The 25,226-nt window shown below is 50.2% G+C and overlaps 2 protein-coding genes across 8 annotated transcripts in view; both read right to left on the reverse strand.

Moving 5' to 3' along the window:
• The window catches only part of RPS17 (ribosomal protein S17), a 2,732-nt gene extending 1,903 nt beyond the window's left edge, over positions 1–829 (reverse strand). Inside the window, exon 1 of the mRNA XM_003209311.2 lies at positions 821–829. Within this exon, the coding sequence (XP_003209359.2) occupies positions 821–829 (9 nt within the window). The remainder of the gene's footprint in view (positions 1–820) is intronic.
• CPEB1 (cytoplasmic polyadenylation element binding protein 1) overlaps positions 531–25,226 on the reverse strand; it is a 25,067-nt gene continuing 371 nt past the window's right edge. The window contains exons 1-12 of one of the 7 annotated variants that reach the window (XM_010717135.3): positions 25,160–25,208; positions 24,728–24,905; positions 18,949–19,137; positions 6,925–7,151; positions 6,319–6,568; positions 6,089–6,202; positions 5,815–5,919; positions 4,768–4,904; positions 3,876–4,074; positions 2,316–2,410; positions 2,095–2,175; positions 531–1,888 (exon numbers count right to left, since the gene is read on the reverse strand). In XM_010717135.3, the coding sequence (XP_010715437.1) occupies positions 1,778–1,888; positions 2,095–2,175; positions 2,316–2,410; positions 3,876–4,074; positions 4,768–4,904; positions 5,815–5,919; positions 6,089–6,202; positions 6,319–6,568; positions 6,925–7,151; positions 18,949–19,137; positions 24,728–24,803 (1,584 nt within the window). In that variant the 5' untranslated portion in view covers positions 24,804–24,905; positions 25,160–25,208 and the 3' untranslated portion in view covers positions 531–1,777. Of the gene's footprint in view, positions 1,889–2,094; positions 2,176–2,315; positions 2,411–3,875; positions 4,075–4,767; positions 4,905–5,814; positions 5,920–6,088; positions 6,203–6,318; positions 6,569–6,924; positions 7,152–18,948; positions 19,138–19,397; positions 22,135–24,727; positions 25,140–25,159; positions 25,209–25,226 lie in introns of those variants that run through there. The other 6 variants (XM_010717134.2, XM_010717133.2, XM_019619311.2 and 3 more) reach the window with 6 other exon arrangements.

The raw sequence follows: 25,226 nt of genomic DNA on the forward strand, positions 1-25,226 counted from the left end.
CCGAGGCCCCGTTTCGGCGCTACAAGCCTCCCGGCGGCGCTAAGGGCTGCGACACGGCCCAACCCCCAGCAGCCACAGGGCTCCCACCCCGCTCTGCGGCCCAGAGGCACCGTTAGCCACTGCCAGCCACCACAACGGGGCTAATGAGCACCAGCCCCCTAAAGCCAAGCCTGAGAAAGGAAGGAGACGCGTGTAGGGAACCAAGGGCCCCCCGCACCCCAGGGCACTGGCCACCCTCATATCAGAAACCCGGGAGCCCCTATGGAGCATGCGCAGCTGGTCTCAGCCCTTCAGCGGGCTGAGCGCAGGGGAGCAGCCCTCCATTAGCCTCATTGAGAAGCAAGCTCCAGCTGGAGCCTCGGGCCCAGGGCCTGAAACTGCATCTCCCAGGTCCTGTTCCGGTATCCGCCTCACTCACAGAACCAGAGTTATCTCGTCTCCACCTCCAGGAGATGACAACAACTTTAACCCGGGAGCAGAGAGCCCATCCCCCAGGTGCACATGGGCAGAAAGAAGGGAGCACAGAGGGCTTTTTTGCTGCAACGTGTTTATTATGTGCCAAAAAGTACACCACAGCTTACTCCACGCGTCTGTAGGAGAGTGCAGTCTTGCCTGCATATACTACAATGAGGTAGAGACTTCACACACAGCTTCACGAAAACCCCACAAAGAGCAGCTGGGATATGCAACAATGCAACATCAGCTCAGCAGGAGAGGGAGAAATTATGACACTGGTTCTTTGGCACACAGCTTCTGATAGAGGGGAAAGTAAAAAAAAAATCTCAAATCCCAGCAGCATTTCAGTCGACTGCACCATTACTTCATACATTTCTGAAACAAAAGGAAGAGTACTTGTCCCCTCTAAGAGAAAGGGCTCCTATGAACCTCCATCCATCCACCGAAACGCAGCCCTTTTTTAGCTAGTTACAAAAGGAAAGTAAGTCCTGTGACTTTGTGATTAAAAACCTCTATCAACCCCCCTTAAGTGCAACAAACTATTTAAAACTATATACAGCAGCTCAGAGATCATTTATCCGGTCCAGTTTCAAATCCAGAAATCCTGTCCTGTTTCTGTTGCAAACGCCTCGATTTACAACTTCCCACCAGCAGCCCCCAGACACAAATTGCAATAATGTTAAAAGCTGCCAGGAAAGAAAAATCTCTCATTTCAAACGACTTAAAAACTGTTTAAGAGTGTAAAAAGGAACTGGTAAAAACCCTTGAGCGTAAAATATGAAATATGATTTGGTTTAAATGAAGAGCAAAGTCTCCTTGTTGTTACAGTAAAAAACGCCAGCTGAACATTCAGTTTATGCCGTTCAGATGGGGGTTAAATGAATGGAAAGGCACTGTATGGCAACTGCAAAAAAATGGAGCCAATGAGACCTGCATTATTACCATCAGTATTGCAAGGAATGTAAAAAAGCGCCTTTAATAAATAAAAAACCTAGGTGAAGGCATCTGCATAAACACCTTCTCAACACGTGGCCCTTTTTGCTTCTCGTCAAACTAGGAACCAAAGTCTGGGAACTGCAGAATCGCTTGAGGGGGCACTCCCCCCCCTCAAAAACCCCAAACAAAACCCGACAAAATTCACTGTGCATTAGTGCAGAAACAAAAAGACCAGCAAGTGCAAACGTGAATGTAAGATTTTCCCATTAGTCCTCAGGAAGCGCGTTCCCAGCCTGGGTCTGGCACCAGCAGGCACGCTCATGCGCTCTCCACTTGGCAGGTTAACAAAAGGACTTTCCCCCGCGCCCGCACCCCGACAGCCGCTTTAGCTGGAGTCCCCGTTCTTCTGGTTGCGCATCAGCGGGCGGTGGTGACGCAGGACCTCCATGGAGTGTTGCCAGTGCCAGCAGGAGCGGCAGAAGTACTTGAAGCAGATCTGCAGGGAGAGAAGAGAAACATCGCCTGTCAGGATGGGTTGAGCACCCCTCGGCGCTCCCACAGCCAGCACCGGAGATCTCCAAAGGCTGCGTGGAGCACGGGCCTCCTGCTTCAGCACCCTGTCCTCAGCAAGGACAACACGCAACCCCAGGGACCTCAGCAGAGCCTGCTCATCCACACAGCACTGCCAGGATGAAGCATTACCTGGTCCCTGCAGAAGAAAGGGCCAGGCTGAGCACTGCAGACTTGGCACATGGAGTCTTCCAGGTATGGGTCGATCTGAACCTGCATCAGAAACTAGGCAGTCAGCACAAAACATAGGGCAGGCCCAGCAGGACCACCCAGAGCAGCCTCAGGGGGACACGGGGCCATGTTGGTCAGGGTGCTATCAGCAGCACCACCCATCACACCTCTGCTCCTCTCACCTTTTTAGTAAACTTGGTCGTTTTGATTTCTACAAACGCAGCAGTCACTGCCTTCAGGTAGCTGCGCTGATTGTTGAAGGTGACACGGCCAGACCCTGCGAGAAGCCAGAGCACAAGTGTTAGTCCAAGCCAGGGGCAGGAACCAGAGAGTAAGAAGCACTCTGAGTGGCTGGTTAGAATGTGACAATGCTCCCAGGAGCAACAGCAAGCTCCACGCCTGCACCTGAAATAAGCTGGTGCTGAGACAGCTCAACAGCTTTTATTTTAAGCCTCCCACTCATTCCAGTCTTGCATTTTGCATCCTCACTGGCAGTCAGCAGTACTCCTGCACCACTTGTTTCCAGCCAAGTTTTATTACACTGCAGAAAAACCAACACATGCTTACCTACAAGTTCTCTTCATCAGCCTAACAGGAGCTCTGACTGACATAACGCTCCTGTATGCTGACAGCTGAAGGCATTGCTCAGAATATGGTTATGCTTTGTCCAGGCCCCCCGGCCTGTCCTGCAGTGCTGGGTGGATGCCAGGGATTGCTCTGGGCATTACGCTGTACTTAAGAACCACAGCTGGGCTCTGGGGATTCTTCTCCCTAAGAAGGTCATGTACACCCAGTGGGACCCTAAAAGCCACCCAGGCAGTGGCTCTCTTCTGACTCAGAGGGCTTACGGCCCCTCCTGAAACTCCTCACGACCACAGTCAGGCACTGATTTATCACACAACCTGCCTCCAGAGGGATCATCCTCTGCTTGAGAGCACTCAGCATGAGGCAGGTTGCTGCCTTAATGAGCCTGCTGCCAATCCAGAGATAGTCAGGGGAGTCTGGGGCAGTGTCTCAGCACAGGTTTCAGCCTGCCTTAAACCAAGTGAAAGCACAATTCATTTGCTGATCTCACATTGCTACAGCTCTAATTCTGCAAGACTGAAGCACAGATCTGCTGTTCAGAGCCAGATCTCTCTCTCACTGGAGGGAGCGACCCGAGCTCAGCACAAGGAGGCTTCAAGGTTGTGCTCTAGGCCCTCATGTTGCCAGCACAGAACAGCTTGTTGGGCAAGGCTTCAAGACTTCATCCACAGTCTTACGGGAACTCAGAGCTTGCTTAAAGTCTCTGACTTCCATTCCCCACTTCTCAGAACTATCCCCCAAAAGCCACTTCAACATCTAGTACCACAAGCATATCCTAAACCCAAGTCTTGGGCACAAACCTTGACCAGAAGTCTGCAAGCTGTGTAAGGACAGTGCTGAACAGCATCTCAGTATCAATTGGCAGTTGACTGACCGTGCGCAGCACTGAACCAGGGCAGAAAGCCCTTCAGCAGTGCCTGAAGGTGTCAAAAAACCTTGAACTACTGGAGAATAACCCAGAACCTTCCAGTTGCCAGGCTCTGTCAGCACACCCGAGGCTTGACTTGCATCCGTACATCCTCATGGGACATCCACTCCCAGGGATGGCTGCCTGTCCTGCTGGCTGCTTGCTCCCCAGAGCTCACCAAGGGACCAAGCAGCAGACACTGCTGCAGCCTGAGCACCTCCAGGTGCACCACAGTGGGGTGAGCACTCACCAATGGGGTACTTGTGCTTGTCCGTGTCGATGCCAGCATAGATCACCCCTCCAAACAGGTCACACATGACAGCTGCCAGGGCCTCTGCATTCAGCATCCCATGCAGAGCCCCAACAAACACCGTTTTGCTGGGATCCAGCCGCTGGGAGGGACTGCGCACAAAGTTACTGTCTGCCAGCACCCATGGGATCACCTGCACCTGAAATGATGTGATGCAGGTTAGTCAGCCAGCAGGAACCAGCCCAGGCCCTCAAGACTTGACCCCCAGTTTGCAAATGCCTCTTTAATTATTGCTGTTCAGGGTCCACATCCAGGGCACAGCAGCTCTGGAGCTCTAGACGCAAGGAGAACACACACACCACCCCTGTTCTGCTTTCAGACAAAGTGGAATCCAAAACACCAGGCCACTGGGGCTGGCAGCCAGGGAACAACCCATGCATGACCAATTTCACCTACTGTCTGCACCTATGTTCCTAGCTCAGAAGCCTATTGTTGAAAAGGGATTGACAAAACCACCCACTGCCAACTCCAACAGAAGCTTCCATCTGCTAGACATCTGATACAGGGCTCTGAAGAGGAGCGGCTTCTGCCAGAGCTAAATCACCAGGCACAGAAGTGCTGCCAATAGCCAGACAACTGAAGAGCTGTCTGGAGTGCAATTAGTTTGCGCCTGTCTAGGTGAGATTTAAAGAATCAAGATTCAACTCTACAAACTTATGAGCAGTAACTGATCTACATTTAAGGCCTTGCGCCTGCGCAGGGCAGCAGCTGCAGGATCTAGAGTACCTGCCTGCAGCAAGCACCAAAACTATCCCTTCTGGAAACAGGCAGGGTTTAATGAAGAGCAGAGCTCTGCAAAATGAGGGTATGTAGAAGTGATGGGCCTGCTCACCTCTTTGCAGCGCATCCTGCGGCTGGACATCTTGAAATAGTACTCACTGAGCCCATCGGGGCTCAGCAGATCCTGTGAGCACGCCTGCAGCAGAGCACGCACAGACTTCTCTGATTCAAAGACCAGGTAAACATATCCTTTGGAGGTAAAGGTAGAAAAATAGCATTAGGACTGTGGTGAAGGACAAAGAGGATCACCTCAGTTTGCAGACTCGAGTCACTCTCAGTACTTTCAGCATCTGCACCGCATCTCTTTTGCTCTGTCCAACCCCTTCTTGCAGGAGGCTCCTGCTCAAGTACTACGGGTGAGATCCACTACTGAAACAAAGAGCTGAAGAAAGGCCTACATCTCCATCAGAAGATACTTGTGCTCAGGGTCATCTGTGCAGCCTCCTTACATGCACAGCCACATCTAGATGTGACAAGGGGCCACAATGGGCCTGGCCACAGCACACACTGCAGCAGAGTAAGTTTGGCTTTGCATATCAGACGTCTAAGCCCAAGAACTTCAATGCAGAGTTTACTGTGAGTGCCAGCACCCTGCATCTCGCATCACTCTGGTGATCAAGCAAGGCCATTAGACACTGCCAGCCTATAAGCCAGTCACAATGTTTGTTATGCTGTAGCTCACTACTGCTTGCACACCAACCCAACAACTTCAGAATTTAGCCACAAGACTGTTCAACTCACTGGTATCCACAGCCTTCTGCAAACTTTTGCATTTACCACACACACTTTATGCCAAGGGCATGTGCTTCTTGGGTGCTTGTACTGGCAGAGGAGGACAGCAGCCACCAGAGCAGAATGGTCCCATAGTGAGCTCCAGAAGCACCAACAGGTGTCTTGCACCCCAGTGCTTCAACCCATCCCTGCTAGGGACAGGCCAGAAATGACAGTGCTCTGCAGCCCTGGTGCTGACTCAAGTGAGAGTGAGACATTTACCCTAAGGTGCTCTGTACCATCCAGTCACCAGCATGCAGCCATACCATCCCAGCATCTGTGCTGTAACATAGCATGGGAAAAAGTAACCCTACCGTGTCGCTATTACCTTTAGGCATATTACCTTTGGGAGGGCAGCGTGGGTGTTTGCCATCCTTACCAGGCCACTGCACACTCAGTGAGCCAAACGCACGGAAGGTGTTGATCAGTCCAACTGCATATGGGAGGAGAGAAGTCACAGCTTACAGACAGCTACACCCCCGTATCGCTTCAGCTCCCTGCCTCCCCCATGAGCTGTAGGGACTGGCAGCAGCACCCCAGGGAGAATAGAAGCCCACCTGACACCTAGCCAAGGCAGGAGCACATGGATGCAGGTTGCTTACCTTCTGTGATGTCCCACGGGACCCCCCCTAGGAACACTTTGCAGGAGTAGACAGGGTTCTTGTAGTTTCTTGGGGGCAGCTGCCCACTCCAGGTGCAGGTCGCTTCATTCACAGCTTGGACAAACACAAGCAGAGCTCAGAACAGGAGCACACACCTCCCATGCCCCCATAAGACTCCAAGCAAATACCCACAGCTGCTGAAGCCAGCTAAGACCCGCTATTTGAATTACCTGCTGCTTGTCTGTGCAGCCTGGCTTCTCTTTCAATACTGAAGGGATCTTCTGGAGAGTCCAGGAGATCCCAAGAAGGCCACGCAGAAGCTCCAGGCCATCTTTTTGATGCACTGGCTGGAGGGGAAGTGACTGCAGCCAAGGCAGCTTGATCTTGATCCATCCGTGATCCCACTCCCATCTTAAGGGGGTCTCTTGACACCCCACTGAGGGGCAGGAAGGGCAGAGGTGGGGAGATGCGAAGGCTCGACTGCAAGAAAAAGCCCACGTAAGAGCCAATCTTCCAAGCAGGACACAGAAGCACACAGACTGGGTCAGCGAGATAGACACTCGCCTTGCTTGCTGACTTCCAAATTTAGCTGCACTTCAGGGAGCTTGAGCAGGCTAGACCCAATTTATTTCTAGAAAAAGTGGGCCTACAGAGGGGTACAGTCAAAACAGAAGGGCAGTAAAAGGCACAGAATGGAACTCAAGAGGAGCCCAGGCTGGAGGCAGCTGCACCCACTGATGCTGTAGTCCTGCACACCAGCACACTCCAGAAGCGTGGAGAGATGGCACAAGCCAGAGAGCCAGGCTGCAGAGAGCAGACACAGGACCAAAACTTACAATCAAGTCTGAGAGGTGGTCAGAGCCCGAGCTGAACCCACTGGTGTCTGAGTCAGAAGGGCTGCTGGAACGCGAGTCCAGGAGGGAGCGGGAATCCAGGCGGGAATTCCTCAGTGCCGGCGCAGAAAACTTTTCTGATATGTCTGAGCCGATGGGGTCTAGGGGCAGGAAACCCAGTGGGGGCTTCCCCAGGACGTTCCCCAGAGGGCTACTCAGCATGCTGAGAACTGCAAGAGAGAAACAGCCCATGTTTTTGAAGTTAGACTCAAGTACAAGAGCCAACAGACAAGTATACAACAGACTGCTTCCTCACACAGTAGGGTTTCCCTCCTGCTGTGCTGGAAAAAGGTAAGAAAATGCCTTGCTATGAAGCCAGCAGAGTGCTGGAACATCCAGGGGTGCTCAGCTCCCAGCACCCTGCTCAGCAGGCCAGCATGGGAGGGAAGGCAGCATGCACTTGGCCAAGCAGTATCCCACGGGGGCACGGCCCCAGCCAGCTCTATTCAAGAGGAGCAAGTCTCAGCAAGCTGAGCATGTCCCCAAACCCAACAAAAAGAGCAAAGCATTCAGAAATGGTTTTAATTATTCAGAGGCTGCAAAACAAGGCAGCCTGCAAAACAAGGCAGTCTGCCCTGAAGCTTTCAGTTTTCAGGGAAAAAGAGTTTGGGATCCATTTGATAGCCTCTGAACTACCTGATCTCTTAACCCAGGTTTTCAGGAGCTCTTGTACAGAAGGAGTAACAGTTTAACACAGTCCCCAAACCAGGTAAGTAACAGAAATACACTATCACATTGAGGTACCCTACAGTTAGTAGACACCAGCATCACTCCAGAGTCAGGGAAAGCTGCCCAAAGCAAGGAGTGGGGACACACCTGCCCCAATCTCCTCACCTGCTGGAAGCTGGCATCTCCACTCTCATGCTACACAGTAAGGAATCTCAAAACATCAACAGAAAACCCAGTCTGGAACAAGCAAGTTCCCAAGAAAATTACTCAAGACAGAACTGATCCACAGGAGCTCACTGCTGGATCCACAGCATTCCTCTGCACATTTGTAGGGCTTTCTCCCTGAAAGTTACCCTAGCAGAAGCACCAGCACCTCCCCTTTCACACTTCAGCCACAGCACAGGGCTAGACTAAGCACTGTGCCAAAAAGGTACTTAGAAACAGACTGCATGGTAAAGTAACAGGGAGCTTCTTGAATATCTGCTCAACTCCCCCCTGCAGCAGAGCTCACACCCAAATCAGCAACAGTCAGAGCAACCCCACAGTCACAGAAAGCCTCAGCAATACTTACAGTCAGAGCTCCAGTGGAGCAGCAGCAAACTGAGAGCTGCTGCAGGCAGCTTACAGCTCGGAGGAGGCTGCTCCCTCCTTGTCACAGCACAGAGCAGGGCAGAGCATCTCCCAGCCCAGGCAAGCCGTGCTACGCTGGTTCGCCGACTTCTCTGAAGCCACGTGATTGCATTTAAAAATACAGCCAGCATATTGTCCAAGGGAGACAGCTGAATTTGTTAAGCAGGCTCAAAAATTTGATTAGTCACTAAACACTACAAGAGTCAGAGCAAAGCAGCCGATCCCATGACCCAAGCCTCATGGCTGGCAAACACTCCAGTGTTGATGCCCTCCTCCTAGCAGGCAACACAGCCCTGCAACTCCACTCCTGGTCACAGCACTACCTTTGAAGTCACAGGACCAGCACCTCCAGGTTGCAGCAGCAAGGGTTCAGTGGCACAGCAGAAGCTCCCCAATTGTTCTGGGGAGCCCAGTAGTTTCACCCTCATTCATGCCATCATGCTGACTTGCTAAAGCCTCTGCTTATGCATTTGCTCCCAGGATTGCTGGGATGTCACTGCAACTAGGAAAACAGCAAGACCAACGGGAGTTCCTGAGAGCAGCAGGACTGCTGGCCTTTTAAGGGGTCAAGTGCTCTGGCATCTGAGAAGCATGGGGCAGCTGAGTTCAGCACCTACCACCAAGTTGGCTACAACCAATGTCTGGTTCTGAAAGCACTGGCATCCTGCTGTTAATACAGATGGATTTTATTTACTCCAGAAGCTTCCTAACAGCTCTGCATACTGAGCTTCTGGGAGACTCCACAAGACCCCAGATGGTCCAAGGGCTTGGCAGAACACAGCAACCCTCAGGGACGTGAAGAGGAAGAGCTGCAAACCAGGCTCAGTGCTTGCTCTTCTGCATTTGTCAAGCAATCAGGTTGCATCCCCTGGAGCCAGCCTCTGCAGGTAGCCTAGGAAACATTGGCACTAGAGACTAGATCTTGTTTCCCTCTGCACATCTCCACTGCCCCACAGTACCCAAATGCAGCCAACTCTAGCTCCCTGCACTCAGATAATTTGGGCCACTCAATAAAAACACCATTCTTTCCGGGACATTGCCTTGTCCCTCCCTCCTGCAGAAGAGGAGACTTGAACCATCTTTAGTACATAACCAAGATGTATCAGCAATTTCTGGTATCAAGAGCATCCCTGGAGATCCTGAAGTGGAACAGCAGACAGATAACACTTCCCCCTCCCCCACTCCCCACTCCCCCTGCATAGTCTGAGCAGTGAAGTGCAAGCAACTAAGTATTTCTCACACTTATGCTGGAAATTTCAATCTGAGGGTCAACATGATTCCCATCCACAGCAGCAGCAGCATCTGGAGCACAGCAGGTCACAGAAACTTTCTGAAACTTTTCAGACCTCTGCTCAGAGCTGCAAGAGAGGCACATGCCAACACTCCTTTGCAGGGGACAGCAAAACCAATAGCTTTTAATAGAAACTCCGCTCTGACTTTTGACTCACTGCTGCAGCTCTAATGACTGAATTTGGAGCCAGCATGCTCCATCTCTGAGCACATCAGCCAAACACTGACAGATTTAAAAGCAATTTTGACATCAGTGTGGAACTATTCCATATAGCAGGTGCTCAGGTCGCTCTCTAGAGAATGAGCATTGGAGGACCTAGCCCTGTTCCTTGCTGGAGTTTCTCCTCGTAAATGCCATCAGAGCAGCACTGGTGCAATGTGCCCTCTTCACTCCTGCATCATCTTGGGGCTCTGAGACACAAACATCTTGAATCCATCACACCCAAGAAGTACAAGCCACATGTTTCACAGCAGGAGCATACAGCCACAGGCTCAGCTTTTTCCAGCTAGTTCTGTCCTGTAGACCCCCATTCACCCCTTAACACCACGTATCAGCCACTGAGCTGCCACATTTAATGTGAACTTATCCTGCCTCAAGCTCCACCAGAACAGGCTGCAGTTGGTGGCACACATCCTGGGAAAGTATCCCAACAGCAAGACATCCAATAGCCAACACAGCCCATCTCACTTTCTATTCTCCCATACTCCAGCTATATGTGCAATGTAATGTACTTGGCATTAAAGAAATATGGCTTTCTCCCCTGCATACTATGATTTACAGCCACTTCAGGATTAGACCTTCCTGGTAGTTTAGACGAAGTATATTTTACAAGAAGCAGATGTAAAGATGACCCCCACATAGCCAGGCTTACTACTGCTAGCAGTTTAGGGAAAGACTCTGAGCTAATAAAAATATTACCACTATACTGATAGCAAACAACACTTTACTGCCTTGAGTAAAACCTTAAGATAAGCACTGGTGACTGAATTCTTGTTCCTGGCAATAAGCAGCTCTGCCACTGTTGAGCTGTACTCCCAATGATGACTCCTGCTTCTGCTTCAGGCTCAAGAGACCACACAGCAGAACAAGCACATTCAGCACAGCAGCAAGCACAGCAGCATCTCTGCTGCATGGTGCATCAGTTCCAGACAAGTCATCTAGAAAATGAGCCCTGCCCAGTGCAATAACACTCACATCACACTTGTGTCCTTTTGCTCAAGATCTTCCCAACAGAAACACTGCTCTCAGCCCCCTCACAAACACAGGTAACTGTGGGTGCATACAAGACACTCCTGCTGTGTGCCAGGCCCAGAATCTCCGCATTACAAGCATGCAGGTGCCAGACATTTCTTGATGTGTGTGCATGAGACAGTGCTTTTGGCAGTGGCACCAAGCATTAGATGAGCACAGGCACCCACTTTTTGAAGTCATGCTCTGAATACATATTGCAGCCTTTGAAAGCTTGCTGCAGGGCTGGAGAAAGCCTACTTAGAAGGGACCAGGACTTGCATGACCAGGTCAGCAACACCAAGCCCTTCATATGGTTGTTCTGGAGGCTGACAGCACCAGCAAGGTTAGAGAAAGGGTCATTTTGGTCTCCAGATACTACTTACACTGCAAGCCTGCCCCACTATGCTCACCTCCTTGTGGACGCAAGGGTAAAGAGATGAAGAGGACGTGTAACAGGACAAGCAGGGCATAGGAGGTGGCTTTCAGAGGCACCACGCTTCTACTTGCTGACACCTGCTGCACCCAGGGGCTGCAGAGCCATGCACACATTTGAGGGACAGTGGCAGAGGAGGGAAGCAGTGTGATCAAGGCCCTGGAGACTGAACACAGTGCAGTTTCTTTGTCATTTGTCAAATAAGCCTGTAGAGGGGAAAAAAAAGGCTGATGTCCCAAACAATAGCCTGCTGCAGTTCCAGAAAAACAGCTAGTCTGCAATTTTTACTGCCCAGCCAGACTCTACTCTGGTGGGATGGGAAAAGGCTGAATGTTTTAGTCAGCCAAAAAGCAGCACCTCCTACAGACACTAAGCAGCTTCATGGCATGAGAAACATTTGCATGTCTGAAAGGCAAACGGCACCGTAACCACCTCCTACAGCTACAGCTAATGCCTCCATAGTCACAGCAGTGATGCAGCCAAACAGGCTGCTAGAGCCAGTTCTCCCCCTTCCACCACACTAGCCTGCTCACCACAGGGATGAAGCAATCCACACTGCAGACTAACCCAAAGCCAAGTTTTAGCATTTCTTGCCTGCATCCACTGAGCCTCGCACTGCCTGGGGGAGCCAGAACACCTGCAGCCACAGAAAACAGAAATGGACAAAATCTGCAGCAGACAAATGCTAACAAAAAACCTTTCCTCATAAAGCCAGCAGCCAAGGGACAATGAGGTGGAAGGGGATTTTGCAGCCTCACATGTTCAGAGCTCACCGGAACCAGACCCAGCACCACTGATCTGAATTTGGATACCTCCTGCTCAGAGGACTGGCTCAAATCCTCTTCATTTCACTACGCTCCCATGTCTCCAAATTATCAACAATTATGGGAAGAGTCACCTGAAGTCAGACTGTAACATCACAACAGAAGTCTCAGTCATCTCATACCAAATGCCAACATCCAAGGAAAGCAGTGTCCAGATCTGCAGATGTGATCTGTCTGCAGAAACATCTAATTAGTAAATATATATATAAATAAAATACAGCCCTTTTTGTTTCTGATCTACAGAAGAGGAACCTCTGCATTGTCAGATTCTTCATTTGGGACAAAGAAGAACTGAGGATATTCAGGCAGCTATTTCTGGTTTGCGACAAATGAGGCAGGGGAATTAAAAAAAATGCAGCATGATCCCACAGCTGAACCACAGAATTAGAGTCAGGACACCTGAGATCTATTCTTGGTTCTGGCACCAACATGCTAAGTCACTTCCCCAGCATGCCCTGAGAAATGGAAACAGCAGCAGAAGCAGAAAGAGGCCTATTGCCTATTAATGTCTGTGAGCACAGGTCCTCCTCCCGCTCTGAGCGAACAGGACCTGGCTGACAACACACTCAACTGCTTCTTCAGGCAGGGAGTTAAGTATGATATTTCTGGGAGAAGAAAACAGATGCCTAGGGTAGATTTAAAAATAAGTAAGAACAGCTAAATACAATTCAGGATTTTACAAGTGTGCAGGCGAAACTCATTAAGTAGGCTGCCACAACTATGTCTTTAAAGAGAACAGAACACTGAAATACAGCAAGGTCTAACATGTATCAATCCCAGAGAAATTTAAAAGTTAGCATATTCAGGTCAAATACCACACAACAAGCCTCAGATTCACAAGCCTCGAGAACAAACACTTCTATATTTAAGCACTAAACTCCTCTGAATTATCTGCTGCAGCATCCAAGGTGCAAATTCTGCAGCATGTGTTAGCTTCTGTGATAACAAGGCTGAGGCTGACTCATTTTCATTGCTCAGCTGCATCACAGTTTGTGGGGGTGTCAAGTCAATTGGGATAGCAGTCTTCAAAAAAGTTCCTCAGAGGATGTCTGGGTGAGGCAGCAGGCTGCAGCAAACGAAGAGCAACTAAAGACAGGCTGCGGTCCCAATCACAAGCCTGAGCTGGCAGCAGCACAGCCATCACCTGTGATTCAGCGGTTTTGCCAGCATCTAAGGGAACACATGCAACAGAGATGCTCCGGAGGAGGCAGACACCGGGTGCAGAGTCACAGCACTGGCTGGAGGGCCTCTGTCCAGCAGCAGGGCTCTGTCCCCATCCTGTCTACTGAGTCCCATTAGTTCATGTGGTCACAGCTCCAGAACCACCATGCTTTTTGGGAGCAGATATTTCCAAGCCAGCACAGTGAGACACTGTGGCCAGGCAGGGTCAGAGCAGCCATGCTCCAGTAGCTTTCTCCCTGCTCTGGACAGCTGCAGCATGGATGAGAACTTCCAGAAGTCCCTTCCAACCTGACTTACCCCAAAAAACTTGGAGTCAACCAGCCAAGAGCACTGCAGAGGGACCAACTGGCCCCCTCTTACGGCAACAGCACAAGAAGTCAGCTTGGAGGGATTTCAGTTGCCACGAACTGACCAAAGGCTCCCCTGCTGGCTCACCTGTGTCCCTAGTGCCTCGCAGCAACAAACAAGAATCATCCACAAACTAGAGCCAACAGTGGCAGCAGACCAAGCCTCTCACGCCTGCTCTGCTCAGCAAGCATCTCTTCCACTGCTCAGACATCCAGTGGCACACAGGTTGGAAAAACACTTACCTGCCTTATTTTGCACAATTTTGGGGATGAATATTAACCTTGCATTCATCTGTTACCTCCAACAGCCAGGCAGCAGCAAGAGCCCCTTGGGATGCTCTGAGGAATGCAAGACATCCTTCCCTCCAGAAGGAAAGGGACTCTTGTTGCTGCATCCCTACTCCTGCACGCTGCCTCCAGCACAAGACAAGAGCCTGCCCTGATTCACTTCAACTCTTGTTGGTTCTAAGCAGAGATTTTGATTAGGTTTTTGTTAAGTTGTTCATCTACTTGCTTTCTCTTTCACAAGATCAGCACAAGTAAAAATAAGCCTGTTTGGAAAAAAGCTGCTCAAATGGAAGCTCTAAGAGCTAGATTAAGAGCAACTTCCACTAGAAACCAATTGCAAACTCAACATTTTGATACTTGTTTTACTTATTTGATACATACTTTATTCTGCTAAGGATCAAATACAGCTGCTACAGGAACAGCCTGCATTTGTCAAGTGCTCTGGGCCTTCTATTCCACAGCATGGCCAGCAGCTGGGAAATCAGCCCATGAAGTCTTGAGGATATTTCAGCAACAAGTGTACACTGAGCATCCTCACTGACTGTACTCTCCAAAAAGCTACAGAGGTGTGGGACAAGCTTTAATTAAGGGCACTGCATAGATACTGCTCAAGTGCAGCTGCCATACAGGAGACCACACAAGCCAAGCCAGCTCCCAGCTTTGAGCTCTACATATCCTCAAATATAAAGTAATGCAACTATTTGCACTCCACTCTGCAAGTCTGCAGATGACACCAAACTGAGCAGTGCAGCCGATACACTGGAAGGGAAGCCATCCAGAGTGACCTGGACAGGCTGGAGAAGTGGGCCTATGTAAACCTAATGAGGTTCAGCAAGGCCAAGTGCAGGGTGCTGCATTTGGGCTGGGGCAATCCCAAGTATTGACAGACTGGGGAAAGATATCCTTGAGAGCAGCCCTGCAGAGAAGGACTTGGGGGTCCTGGGAGATGAGAAGCTGGACATGAGCCAGCAGCGTGCACTTGCGGTCTGGAAGGCCAACTGTGTTCTGGGCTGCATTAAAAGAGGAGCAAGCATCTCCAGCCCTCTGAGGACAGTGAGTGCTGCATTGTACTCACTAGCAACAGCCACCCTAGACTCATCAGCAACACTCACCAATCTCAATCCTGGTCTGTGCCACAGCTACAGAGTTAGTACTACCCTACAAAAAGCTAGGTGCTTCCTGCTTCCTTCTGCCAAAGCTATTGGGATTTCTCAGTTGCCTGCTGCCATGTATATGGTATTCTAAGAACAGTTTGAAAGCAGCCAGTCCTGTCCTGAGGGAGCAGCTCACAAGTGCCCCTCACTGCTTACAAGAGATTAAGTCAGGAGTCCATGAAAATAGCTGTGCTTCTTTCTGTGCAACAGTTCTTGTCTTTCAAGAGACATCCTCCTTCAGGAGATGGGGTTTTGCCTGGCAGACTCTGAGCGGAGGCTTCAGCTCTCTTCCAGGCAATGCACAACAGCTTGCCTGCAGCTCCAGCCCAGAAGATTTCAAGCAGCCACAGATAATCAGTACATTCATTTTCACTGAAGAAAAAAGTTGCTGCGCTGTAGGAAGCAGAAAAATTGAGGATTGAGAAGAACTACCTCAGCTCATTTCCCAGCACTGGAGCTGTAGCCTTGCAGGATGAGATGGCAGTAGAGGGTATCTATGCAGTTGGAGCTGCAGCCTCCAGAGCAGATTTAAGATTAAGGTGAAATTTGCTTCTCCACCAGGGTGATACTTAGAAATTTGTTGACATTTAGGAACTTCTTATCTGTTCAGGTCATCCATATCCAAAAAGAATGTTCATGTAGGCAAAGCCATCACCAACAATTTCCCAAAGCACTGGTAGCAGCATACAGTGCTGTCTCAGAGGCTGGTGATCTCCTAAGGGAGGCTAAAGGAACAAGCTCCTTCTGTTTACAATGACAGGAACAAAACAAAAGGCTAAGACTGACCAGGAGCACTGCTCACATCTGGGCCAGAATTTGTCAGGCAGTAACCAGATGCAACACAGTGACCAACAGGACAGAGACCCAGACCAAGCTCAGGGGAACAGCACAGAAAACTCCTCTAGTGTACTTGCTAACTGCACTAAGCCCCACTTTAACAGACCGGTTCTAGGATACTTTCCCAGTAGGTAAGCCTGCCTGTCCCACATAAACTGAAACTAACCCTATGCAGGATAGGCCAGGAAAGCCAGCCCAAGCTGCCACAAACACTGTCCAGGGAGACAAGAAATTCATACGTGCTGCTCATTCATTTATGCTCAGGTGCTGCTGTCACCAGTTCTTGAGGCAAGAACTGAAATGACACTGCACTTGCTTGTGCTCTGTACGAACAGGGGAAATAAAGGGTACCACCAAGGGCTGTCCCACATCACTGGCCTCTGTAAATACACAACTTGATGCCTTGCTGCCTGATGTGGGATATACTTGAAAGAAGGGGAAATGCTGCCTCAAGAAATGCAGCTGGGATTCCAGGACTGGAAGCACTTGAGGCCTGTTTCCTGCCAAAGCCCCTCCCTAGGCCACAGAGCTGGATGAAGTACCTCCAGCCTGACAGATCTAGTGGCAGCAGTGGGCTTGATGTGCCTTCTCTGCTATGAGACAGCAGTTCACTCCTACAGCCAATAAATGCAAACAGCTCCAGCCTGCAGCAGCTGCCGCCTCCCGAAGAGCTCTCAGACACCAGCTTCAGGGACTGGCAGTGCAGCTGGCACGCTCTCAAGGGCTAAGGACACATCCTCAGCGCATTACGGCACTGCACCCAGAAGGAAGGCACATTGCAAACAGCCTGGTCTGCACATAGGCATTTCAGCATCCTTGTGGCAAGGGGGACAGGAGCATACAAACCACCCTTGCTACACTTTATCATGGCACCCAATCCTGCACCATGGCATTGCTCAAGGTGCACAAGGTGACACCCAGAAGGTCTGCAGCCAGCAGGTCCTTCCCTTTGGCTCAGAGCTCTGCACTCACAGCAGAGGAGGTACCAGCTCATCAGTACTCAAGCACAGGCACTGCAGGGGATCACATTAGCAGTATTTTTAGCCTGATTGTTAGGTTTTTACGTTTAAAAAAACCACTTCTACACTTCTAGCCACCTCCCTATGGGTCTGTACAGCTGAGTCACTGCTGGAACCTTCCAATGGTTGGATGCCAGCAGCACAGCAACACCATCCTTCCCCAGCCCCTAGACGCAGCTCATTGTTGACATCCTTGCTTGCCTGCAGGACACCCCAACAGAGATGCCCAGGCTGCAAGGCCAGGCATCAGGAGCACCAGACATGGCAGCATCCTGCTTACATCCTCCCTCTTCCAGCCACAGCACAGCTAGGCCACCTGTAAACATCAGCTGCTGGGACCTATACAGCTTTCAGAGACAGGAGCTCTGCAGCCCTTCTGGGGAGGCTCCCAAGCTATACAACCTCCCAAGGAGCTCTGTGTTGCTACCCCAGGGCCTTCAGAGAGCAGAAGCTCTGTCTCTGCAGACATGGGAGGTGTGGGCAGGCTTGAGCAACATAGCAGCCATGCACAGATACCAGCATTTCACTTTCCTACAGTCCTTGAAGCAGGAAATGAACACAGACAGGCCAACAAGCAATTCTGGCCTCACTACCACAGATCCCGAAGGCAGGGAGAAATGGAGAGGGGCAAACGCTCTCTGAAGAGCATAACAGCTTTTGCCATACAGCCTGAGGTTCCTCTGGGGGAAGGAGCACAGTTGCATTTGAGCTGGTTTACACCCCAGTCATCCCCACCTCTTGTTTTAAGGGAATACTAGAAGTAACAAATGATGGAAATTGAAGTTATTGGTGCAGGACAGGTTGTGCACAGAGCTCTTTATATCCCCATCATCCCATGTTTCAGCAGGCAATGACTGAAGGACACGTAGCAAGAGCATGGTATTCTCTTGCTCATTAGGGGAAGCCCTGAGGACCATGTGCTACAGCAGAGCAAGGCTAGAGCTGCTGCAGCCTGACTGTAACAAACCTGAACACCTGTGCTAGGGCTCACACTTCAGCTTGCATGCCCTGCCAGAAACTGGATGTGGGTAGTCCTGGAGCTATCTACATTCCTAACAACAGCAACTTCATGCCTGGAGCCTCCTGTGTCACCCCGATCTGTGCAGAGATGCACTGCCCTTTTAACAAAGCAGCGGCACGCTGCTATAAAGGGATGAGTTTCTGTAGCAACCAGGCTGAACTTGTACAAACTCTGCCAAAGCACTAGATCTTTCCACGGACTGATACTTGAAAGAGCGCAGCAGTGCTTGCAGGGCTGCTCTTTACAGCCCTGTGGGGCTGGAAAATAAATTAATCCCTCTCTATTACAGTCAGTACCCCACAACCAAGTTTGTGCACGCAACACCCCTTTCTCCTCCTGCACACACACAGCTTTACAGAGGGTTGGTGCTTCTGCAAGAGTTCTGACTCCTGCATGGTGCTGGGTACTCCCAAGAGCTCCCTACCCCACCAGAACTGAGAGAGCAGACTGGGCAGGACCGAGGGAAGGGCAAGGCAACAGGAAAGCCACTATCTCACAGACAGCTGATCACACAGGTTTGCACTGGACCACAGGAGTTAAACAACAAGCCATTCTGCTGTGTCTCCTCAGAGCAGTCATTTAGTGGAAGCAGGAAAGGGTCTCTCCAAGTGCTGCAGGCAGCTGGGCCCCAAAGGCAGAGCCAGGTGCTGTCATGGCAAGGGGGTCCCTCTGCAAGCACACATCCTGCCAATCACCAGGGATTTTTGCTGGCTGCAAAGTTGAGCTCTGCTCACAGCTGGCATGCTCAGCTCTTAAAGCACCACACCCCCAACCCACCCAGGGAGAACGTTCCTGCTCTGTTGCATTATTCCTCTGCCAGCCCAGGCACTTCTGCATGCAGTGAACAGACAGCAGAGCAAGAGGGGCTGTGGCACAGCTTCCCAATTCAACCCTGTCCTCACCACATTACACAAGCACTAGAGGTTGATAAGCCCCCACCGGTAGCTATCAGCAACCTAGTACTCTCAGCATTAGCTTTAAACAGGCTAAAAATAATACAAATTAATCCAACAACTGTTGCAGCATGTATCAGCAGACTCACCAGATTGTGGGCTAGTTTGTGCTGCAGCATCAGAGTCCTGGGTGCTCCAAGGTCTGTCCCACCCCGTAAGATTAAGGGACTGCAGGCCAAGGCACAGGTCGTTGGTGTCAGGGAGGCCACGGGAAGACTCTTGCGTGGATGTGGGGAAAAGCATCCTGCTCGCCACTGCTTCGTCAGAGTCCTGGAAGTCTGCTCAGATGGAGAACAAACAGAAGCTGGAGAGTTCAGGGCTGTTTTTTTCTTTCAAAAGGAGTTTTCCAAAGCGTTAAGCCCCACGGCAGGTCTCGTGCTGCTCTGAAGCTGCTGCCACCACAGCCAGCAGTCGTACCCCAAAAGGGAGGGCCACCATATGTCCAGAATCTAGCCCCCACCCCCCTCAGCCCCTCCACCTTCCTATCCCGCCTGCATTACTGACTGGGTCAGCATGTGACCAGGCTGCTGATGCTTACTGTGCTGACAGTGACGTCACTCAGCCATGCAACAGAACCGCATCAGCTCTTACAAGATAGAGGTAAGAAGAAAGGATGGATTCCCCCAAAAGAGAAGGCAGCAGGCAGGAGGGAAAGGGCACAGCTCCGGTAAGCCAGGCAGCACAAAGCAGAGCTTCACAGCACAGCAGACAGCAATCCCCCCAGCAACGACAAAGCAGACAGTTAGTTTGAGTGCTACCCAGCTCTCCCGTCCCCGCCTCCCTTCCACCCACAAACCCAAAAAACACTTTAGTCCTGGACAGCCTCCAGCTGCTGGCTCCAATTCAGAGCCCAACGCAAAGCTTCACAATTCTGCTAGCATCATCTGTTCAGCTCAGCCACTCTGTCACCCTGACTCTGCATTGTTTACCACTGAGTAACAAGGATAACCTTCAAACCCCCTCTCACCCCCCCCAAACTACTGAGAGGGAAGCACATTATCCCACTCCAGTCTGTATGAGTGCAGCACACCAATCCCACTTCCCAATGGGATTTTCCACAGCCTATTTCCCTTCCACCCGCTGCTCTCCCCCATCCCTCCCCTCCCTGCACAAGCCTACAGTACTGGAGACAGCAGGCTCCTGCCTCAGTTTAAGCCTGTGCCAACAGCCTAAGGAAACACAGCAGGTTCATAGCCTGCAAATTCCAGCTTAGTGTGGGATCTGGGGGCTGATGAAACCACACGATGCTCCAAAAATCTGAGTCAGAGGGTATTTATAAGCTGGCTCCTTGGTGGTGGCAGCTGTCTCCTCCTCCCCCTGCCCCCTTCCCTCCCACCGTGCCATCATATGCACAACCTGTGATGTGCAGCTCCAGCCCATCATGTTATCCCTCACATGCCATCTCAGACACCCCAGTGTCCTCTTCCACTCACCCAGCACCAAGGTGAGGCCCTCACTTTCATCCTAAGGTGGTTTCAGGAGCCCAAGCTCCACGTTCAGGATGTGACAGGGTAAAACAGTACAGGAGTTGACTAGGATAGCATCCACAGGTTCTCCTGCTCTCCTAGTATTACCAGGACAAGCTGCAACACCAACTCAGTCACATTTCAACCAAGTACCTGTAACAGCACTGAGTATTTTTCTGACAGTATCACACACTGCATCTTCAGCTGGGTGTTTTACTGCATTAGTTCCTCTAGTACAGTTTTTACTTTTGGACAAGCCCTAAAAGCATTAGCAACCCAGCTGTAAGGAGAAGAGGACAAAAGCACATTGCTTAGACAACTCAGTTCCCACAGCAACCACAACTTGCCCATATGAATATGCAGCATTCCTGTGATTATGGCAGCACACAAGCCTCTGCTCAAGCCCACAGCCCTGCCAGGAGCAGGCAACCCTCCCTCCCTGTGGTCAGCAGGATCTCATCACCAGGTTCTCTACCATCTTAAAGATCAGCCCCCATCACACAATATTCTGGCAAGCAGGACATGAGGCAGAAGGGATTCATTTCCTACAGAAATTCAGCCCAATCACAACCTCAAGTCAGATGCAAGTACATGCCTACCAAATACTAGTTTCACTTTGCAACTCAATGCAGCCCAGCCCAATGCTTTGCTGCAGCCTTTTCCAAGCCCATGCAGCCAGCCTCAATCATTGCAACCTAGATTTCTCCATGGAGCTGCCATTGGAACCCAACCATGCTGGCAGAGGGAGTTGCATTGCTGCACTGGGCTTGTGCCTAAGCCAGCTGGGTTTTGTTTCAGTAGCATTCTGGGGTTCTTAGCACAAGACCTCTTAACAAGCTGCATCTCATCACAGGTCAGCCCTTAGGTTCAGCCCCACTAGCTGGCTTACACAAGCTGCAGCCACCTGTCCCCCAGCCTCGCACTTCCCATTCAGACCAGCCTAGACAGTTCCCCAGCTGGGCTAGGGAACCCACGTAGTTAAAGCCATACCACCAGGAGTTAGTTTTAGCCTGGCTTCTTTCCCCAGTCTAGTATGCAGCGTGGCTGCACCAGCCAGGCATTTGAAATAGGAAAATACTTAGGAAATTACAAGTAATCCTGCATGGAGAAAACAAGGCACTGAGCTTGAAATGTGAGGAAGAGGTGGAAGCAGAATGATTAAGCACACCTGCATTAAGCACAGGCTGCAGCCACATGGAGGTCTCCCTGCTCTCCCACTCATTTCTAGCAGAGCACTGATAGAGGTTTCCACAAACAAGGCCCTTGAGAGTAGGGCATACATACACAACCAGGCTGCAAAGCAGAAAGGAAGGCTCACTGACACTCCAAGACATCTTGGTGTGCAACAGCATTGCCCAAGACTGACCCTTTAAATCCAATCCAGCAAAGTAGGAGGTAAAGTGAGCATTTCTAAGCCCAATGGGTCACAGCAGAGGCACCCTTTAGCATCTTTTATCCCTCTAGTTTCAAAGGCTAGGAGTTGAATCCATGAAAATTAAGCTTCTCAAATATGATTTGCACACAGGACTAAAACAAATCTTCAGCGAAAGCTTTTAGAGGATGAGCCAATGGTACTTCTCAGGTACAACCAGGGATCACTGGGGGCTTAGGAAAGCTCTTGTTAGACATAAACCTACTAATTGCAAAATGAAGCATCTTCCCTGTAATCTGGAAGACTTTAAGTAGGGAAGTTTGGTGCCACATGAACCATCTCTTTGAAGGCATCTGCCTTATTTTGGTAACCACAAGCACCTAAGCAGATAGCAACCAACAATTTAGGAAGCTACATAGGGCCACAACTTATCTGCTGCTTCACCTACCTCAACAAGCAAGAGACTGCTGTAGGACTACTGCATCAAAACTTGAATGACTGAGCACCTCACCAGCACAGCAGGTCAGGAAACCCACAGGAAGCCTGCTGGATCTCCAGCACATGGAATACATATATGTCAAAGGCAGTAGGCACTGCCTCTTTCAGGGCACGCAGTTTAGCTATCCCAGCTTTGCATACTAGGTATACAGCATTTACTTGAGGAAAGCAGAGCAGCCCTCAGTGCAACCTGATAGCAGCTTTGCTGTAGATGAGACCCTGCTAAACTCAAGTAAGCTGGGCCAGATTCCAGATGACCTTTTACAGCATTTTGTCCCCTCATTCCAGGTGCCACACATCCAGTGCTCCTGGCATGTATGCTCGCAGCTGCAGCTGTGAAGAACACAAGCACTCACATTGTAGTACCATAGAGTACTTTGTGGGTGGCTCAACAAGAGATGCCATTAGCTAACTGCAATTGAGAGTGGGCAGGAAGCAGATTTAGTCTGTTTGCATTTGTCCTTTAGTTTTTCTAAGGTAAAGCAGATACTTGGAATCATTAAGGGCTGATGGGCCACACCAGCAGCTTTACACACACCTTGGCACCTCAAGCCACTCCCATCCATGGAAAATAGTTTAAGCATCTCTCAATCCCCTGCACAATGGACAGTCGATTTACAACAAAATAATGGCTATATTTGGAGTACTTGTTAGCCATCTTAAGCCTGCTTGCTTTAGTTGAAACTCCAGTCAGTTTAGCCAGGTGAGCAAACAAAGGCTAAAAAGAAGGAGCTTTACTTGCTGTTCTACTTAATTAAGCTGGACACTGTGCCTACAGAACAGGCTGGCAATTTCCAAAGCTGGTTTAGCTTTCTTAACCAAATCTGGCAGCAGCACCTTCCATCCACCAACGCCTGGCTTTCAAGTCTGGCAAATAAATCCACTTGAAAAAGCCATGCAACAAGAGCTACCTGAAGACTGGCTTTGCTCACCTCCTTACCCAGACTGGGCTGAGCACACATGCCACCACACTGAGGAAGCACTGCCTTTCAGGCTGGTTCTCTGGAGACAAGCAGGTATTTGGAAGCAATCCTGTCTTCAAAGCCACCAGACAAGTTCCACAATTACACTGCCACACTTGCCAGCACCAGCCTGACCTGAGCCTTATGTTTGGGAAGCTCCAGAAGGAAGCACCCATAAAAACCACACAGCAGTCAAGGCCTGACAAGTCCGATAATTTTGACAAAGCAATTAAGTTCACCAAGGAATACCATCAAATACAAAATTATCTTTAACATTAGGTATGCTCAAGTAAATCTCCAGCAGCAGTCCCTTTGCCATATAGCTCTGCCCAGAGCTGTATAACTTTCCAAATGTGTCAGAAATAAAAGCACCAATGAGGCTTTTGCCATATGTTACTCAGTCTGATGTCATTCTGACCTGCACACCTTGACTCCATATTAGCAAAAGGCCATGAACTCCTGCAGTCCCTCTTTCACCATGTATAATCCTCTTACTGCTGAATGGCACTGCTTAAACACATCCAATCCAGGATAAATTTAGTTTGGCCTGAGGAAACAACTGAGAAGCTTGAGGACTACAAATAGATTTAAGTGCAAGGATTTCCCCTGCTGGAGCACATTTCTTCCAAGAAACTTTACACAGTTCCCAACAGAAGCACCACATCCCAGCAGCACCATAGGTTTATTACTCCCTTACCCTTCCAGCACATCAAAGCCAGATGCAATACTGATAGCTACAGGGGACAGAAGAGTCTAACCAGTTCAACAGCAGCCTCTATGAAAGAATTAATAACCATACCACTGACCTGAATGAGTTAATGTAACCACTCAGAAGCTGACAGCATTATCTCCAGAGCTGTTTCACTAGCCATGCCAGGTATAGATCCCTACCTAGAAGGGAACAATCCACATGTCCTCTGGCATTTCTGCAGTGCCACTACAAATCACGTGACCAGATCAGCCCTTAGTGAACAGAGCTAAACCCTTTCAATACTCAGGAGATTAAGCTGCAATGCAAGTTACCTGGTAGCAGTCAGTGTTCAGGTTCAGAACAAAACTGCACTATGCAAGCAGCCACCAGATTCACCAGACACCAGTTTGCAGCTTCCTGCACTCAGTTAAGAAAGCCTGCCACCAAGAGCAACTGCAAATGAAACCTGCCTACAAGGTTACAATTGGTGAGGTTGTTCCTTTACTTCCCATTTTGCTTTGGGACACATCTGGAGCACCAGTTTGCTTCCAGAAATGGCCAGAGCACTTACTGACCCTATAACTCAGAGGTAGGAAGAGCAACCTCTATCCAGCACCTAAGCCCTTGGCACAAGCACTGCAGCACAAAGGCACCAGCAACACCAGGCTGTGGGCAAGTACATTTTCTTGAGGACAGACCTCACCCACTCTAAAGGGTCAAGAGCACATCCTTTAATTACACTAAAGTCTGTGCCCAGCACTCCTTGCTTTGGCACACAGCCTCCTGTTGTGAGGCAAATCAAGTGCAAAGCAGAGCATTCCCACTGCCCCCAGCCTGCAGGAAGCAGGGCCTGCTGCACTACTTCCACAGCTACGTCACCTGGCAAGACTTCACGCTTGCTTTTTGTGATGGGAGTGGTGCAGACACCACTGAAGTCCAAAGAGTTGTCCAACATGGCATTTATCCTGCGGAATATATCTGCATTGCTGCAAGTGGAAAGGGCAGGGGCATCTGGGCTGTCCCAGCAGTCCTTTATGCTCCTCCCTCTGTCTTCCTTCTGGAAAGAGAGAAGGAGCATCAGTGGCAAGCAGGGCAGTGAGTAGTAGCCTGCTTTTAAAATCCCTATTAGCTTTTGGTCACTTCACTGTCCCGGTTTAGGAACAAGTTTCCCATTATCCGTGGGCAGTCACACGGATACGGGTGCTGGGCACAGCGGTGAACCCCCCGCCCGCGAGGCCACCCCCGAAACTCTCCTCAGCAACCGCTTTCCCGCCCAATCTCCTCAGCGCCCCGCTCCCGCCCAGCGCTCACCCCACTGCCCACGTGCGAAGTCACGTGACGACGGCAAGCTCTCCCCCTTCCTTTCCTCCTCTCCCCC

This window comes from Meleagris gallopavo, chromosome 12 (assembly GCF_000146605.3).
Source record: "Meleagris gallopavo isolate NT-WF06-2002-E0010 breed Aviagen turkey brand Nicholas breeding stock chromosome 12, Turkey_5.1, whole genome shotgun sequence".
NCBI lineage: Eukaryota > Metazoa > Chordata > Aves > Galliformes > Phasianidae > Meleagris > Meleagris gallopavo.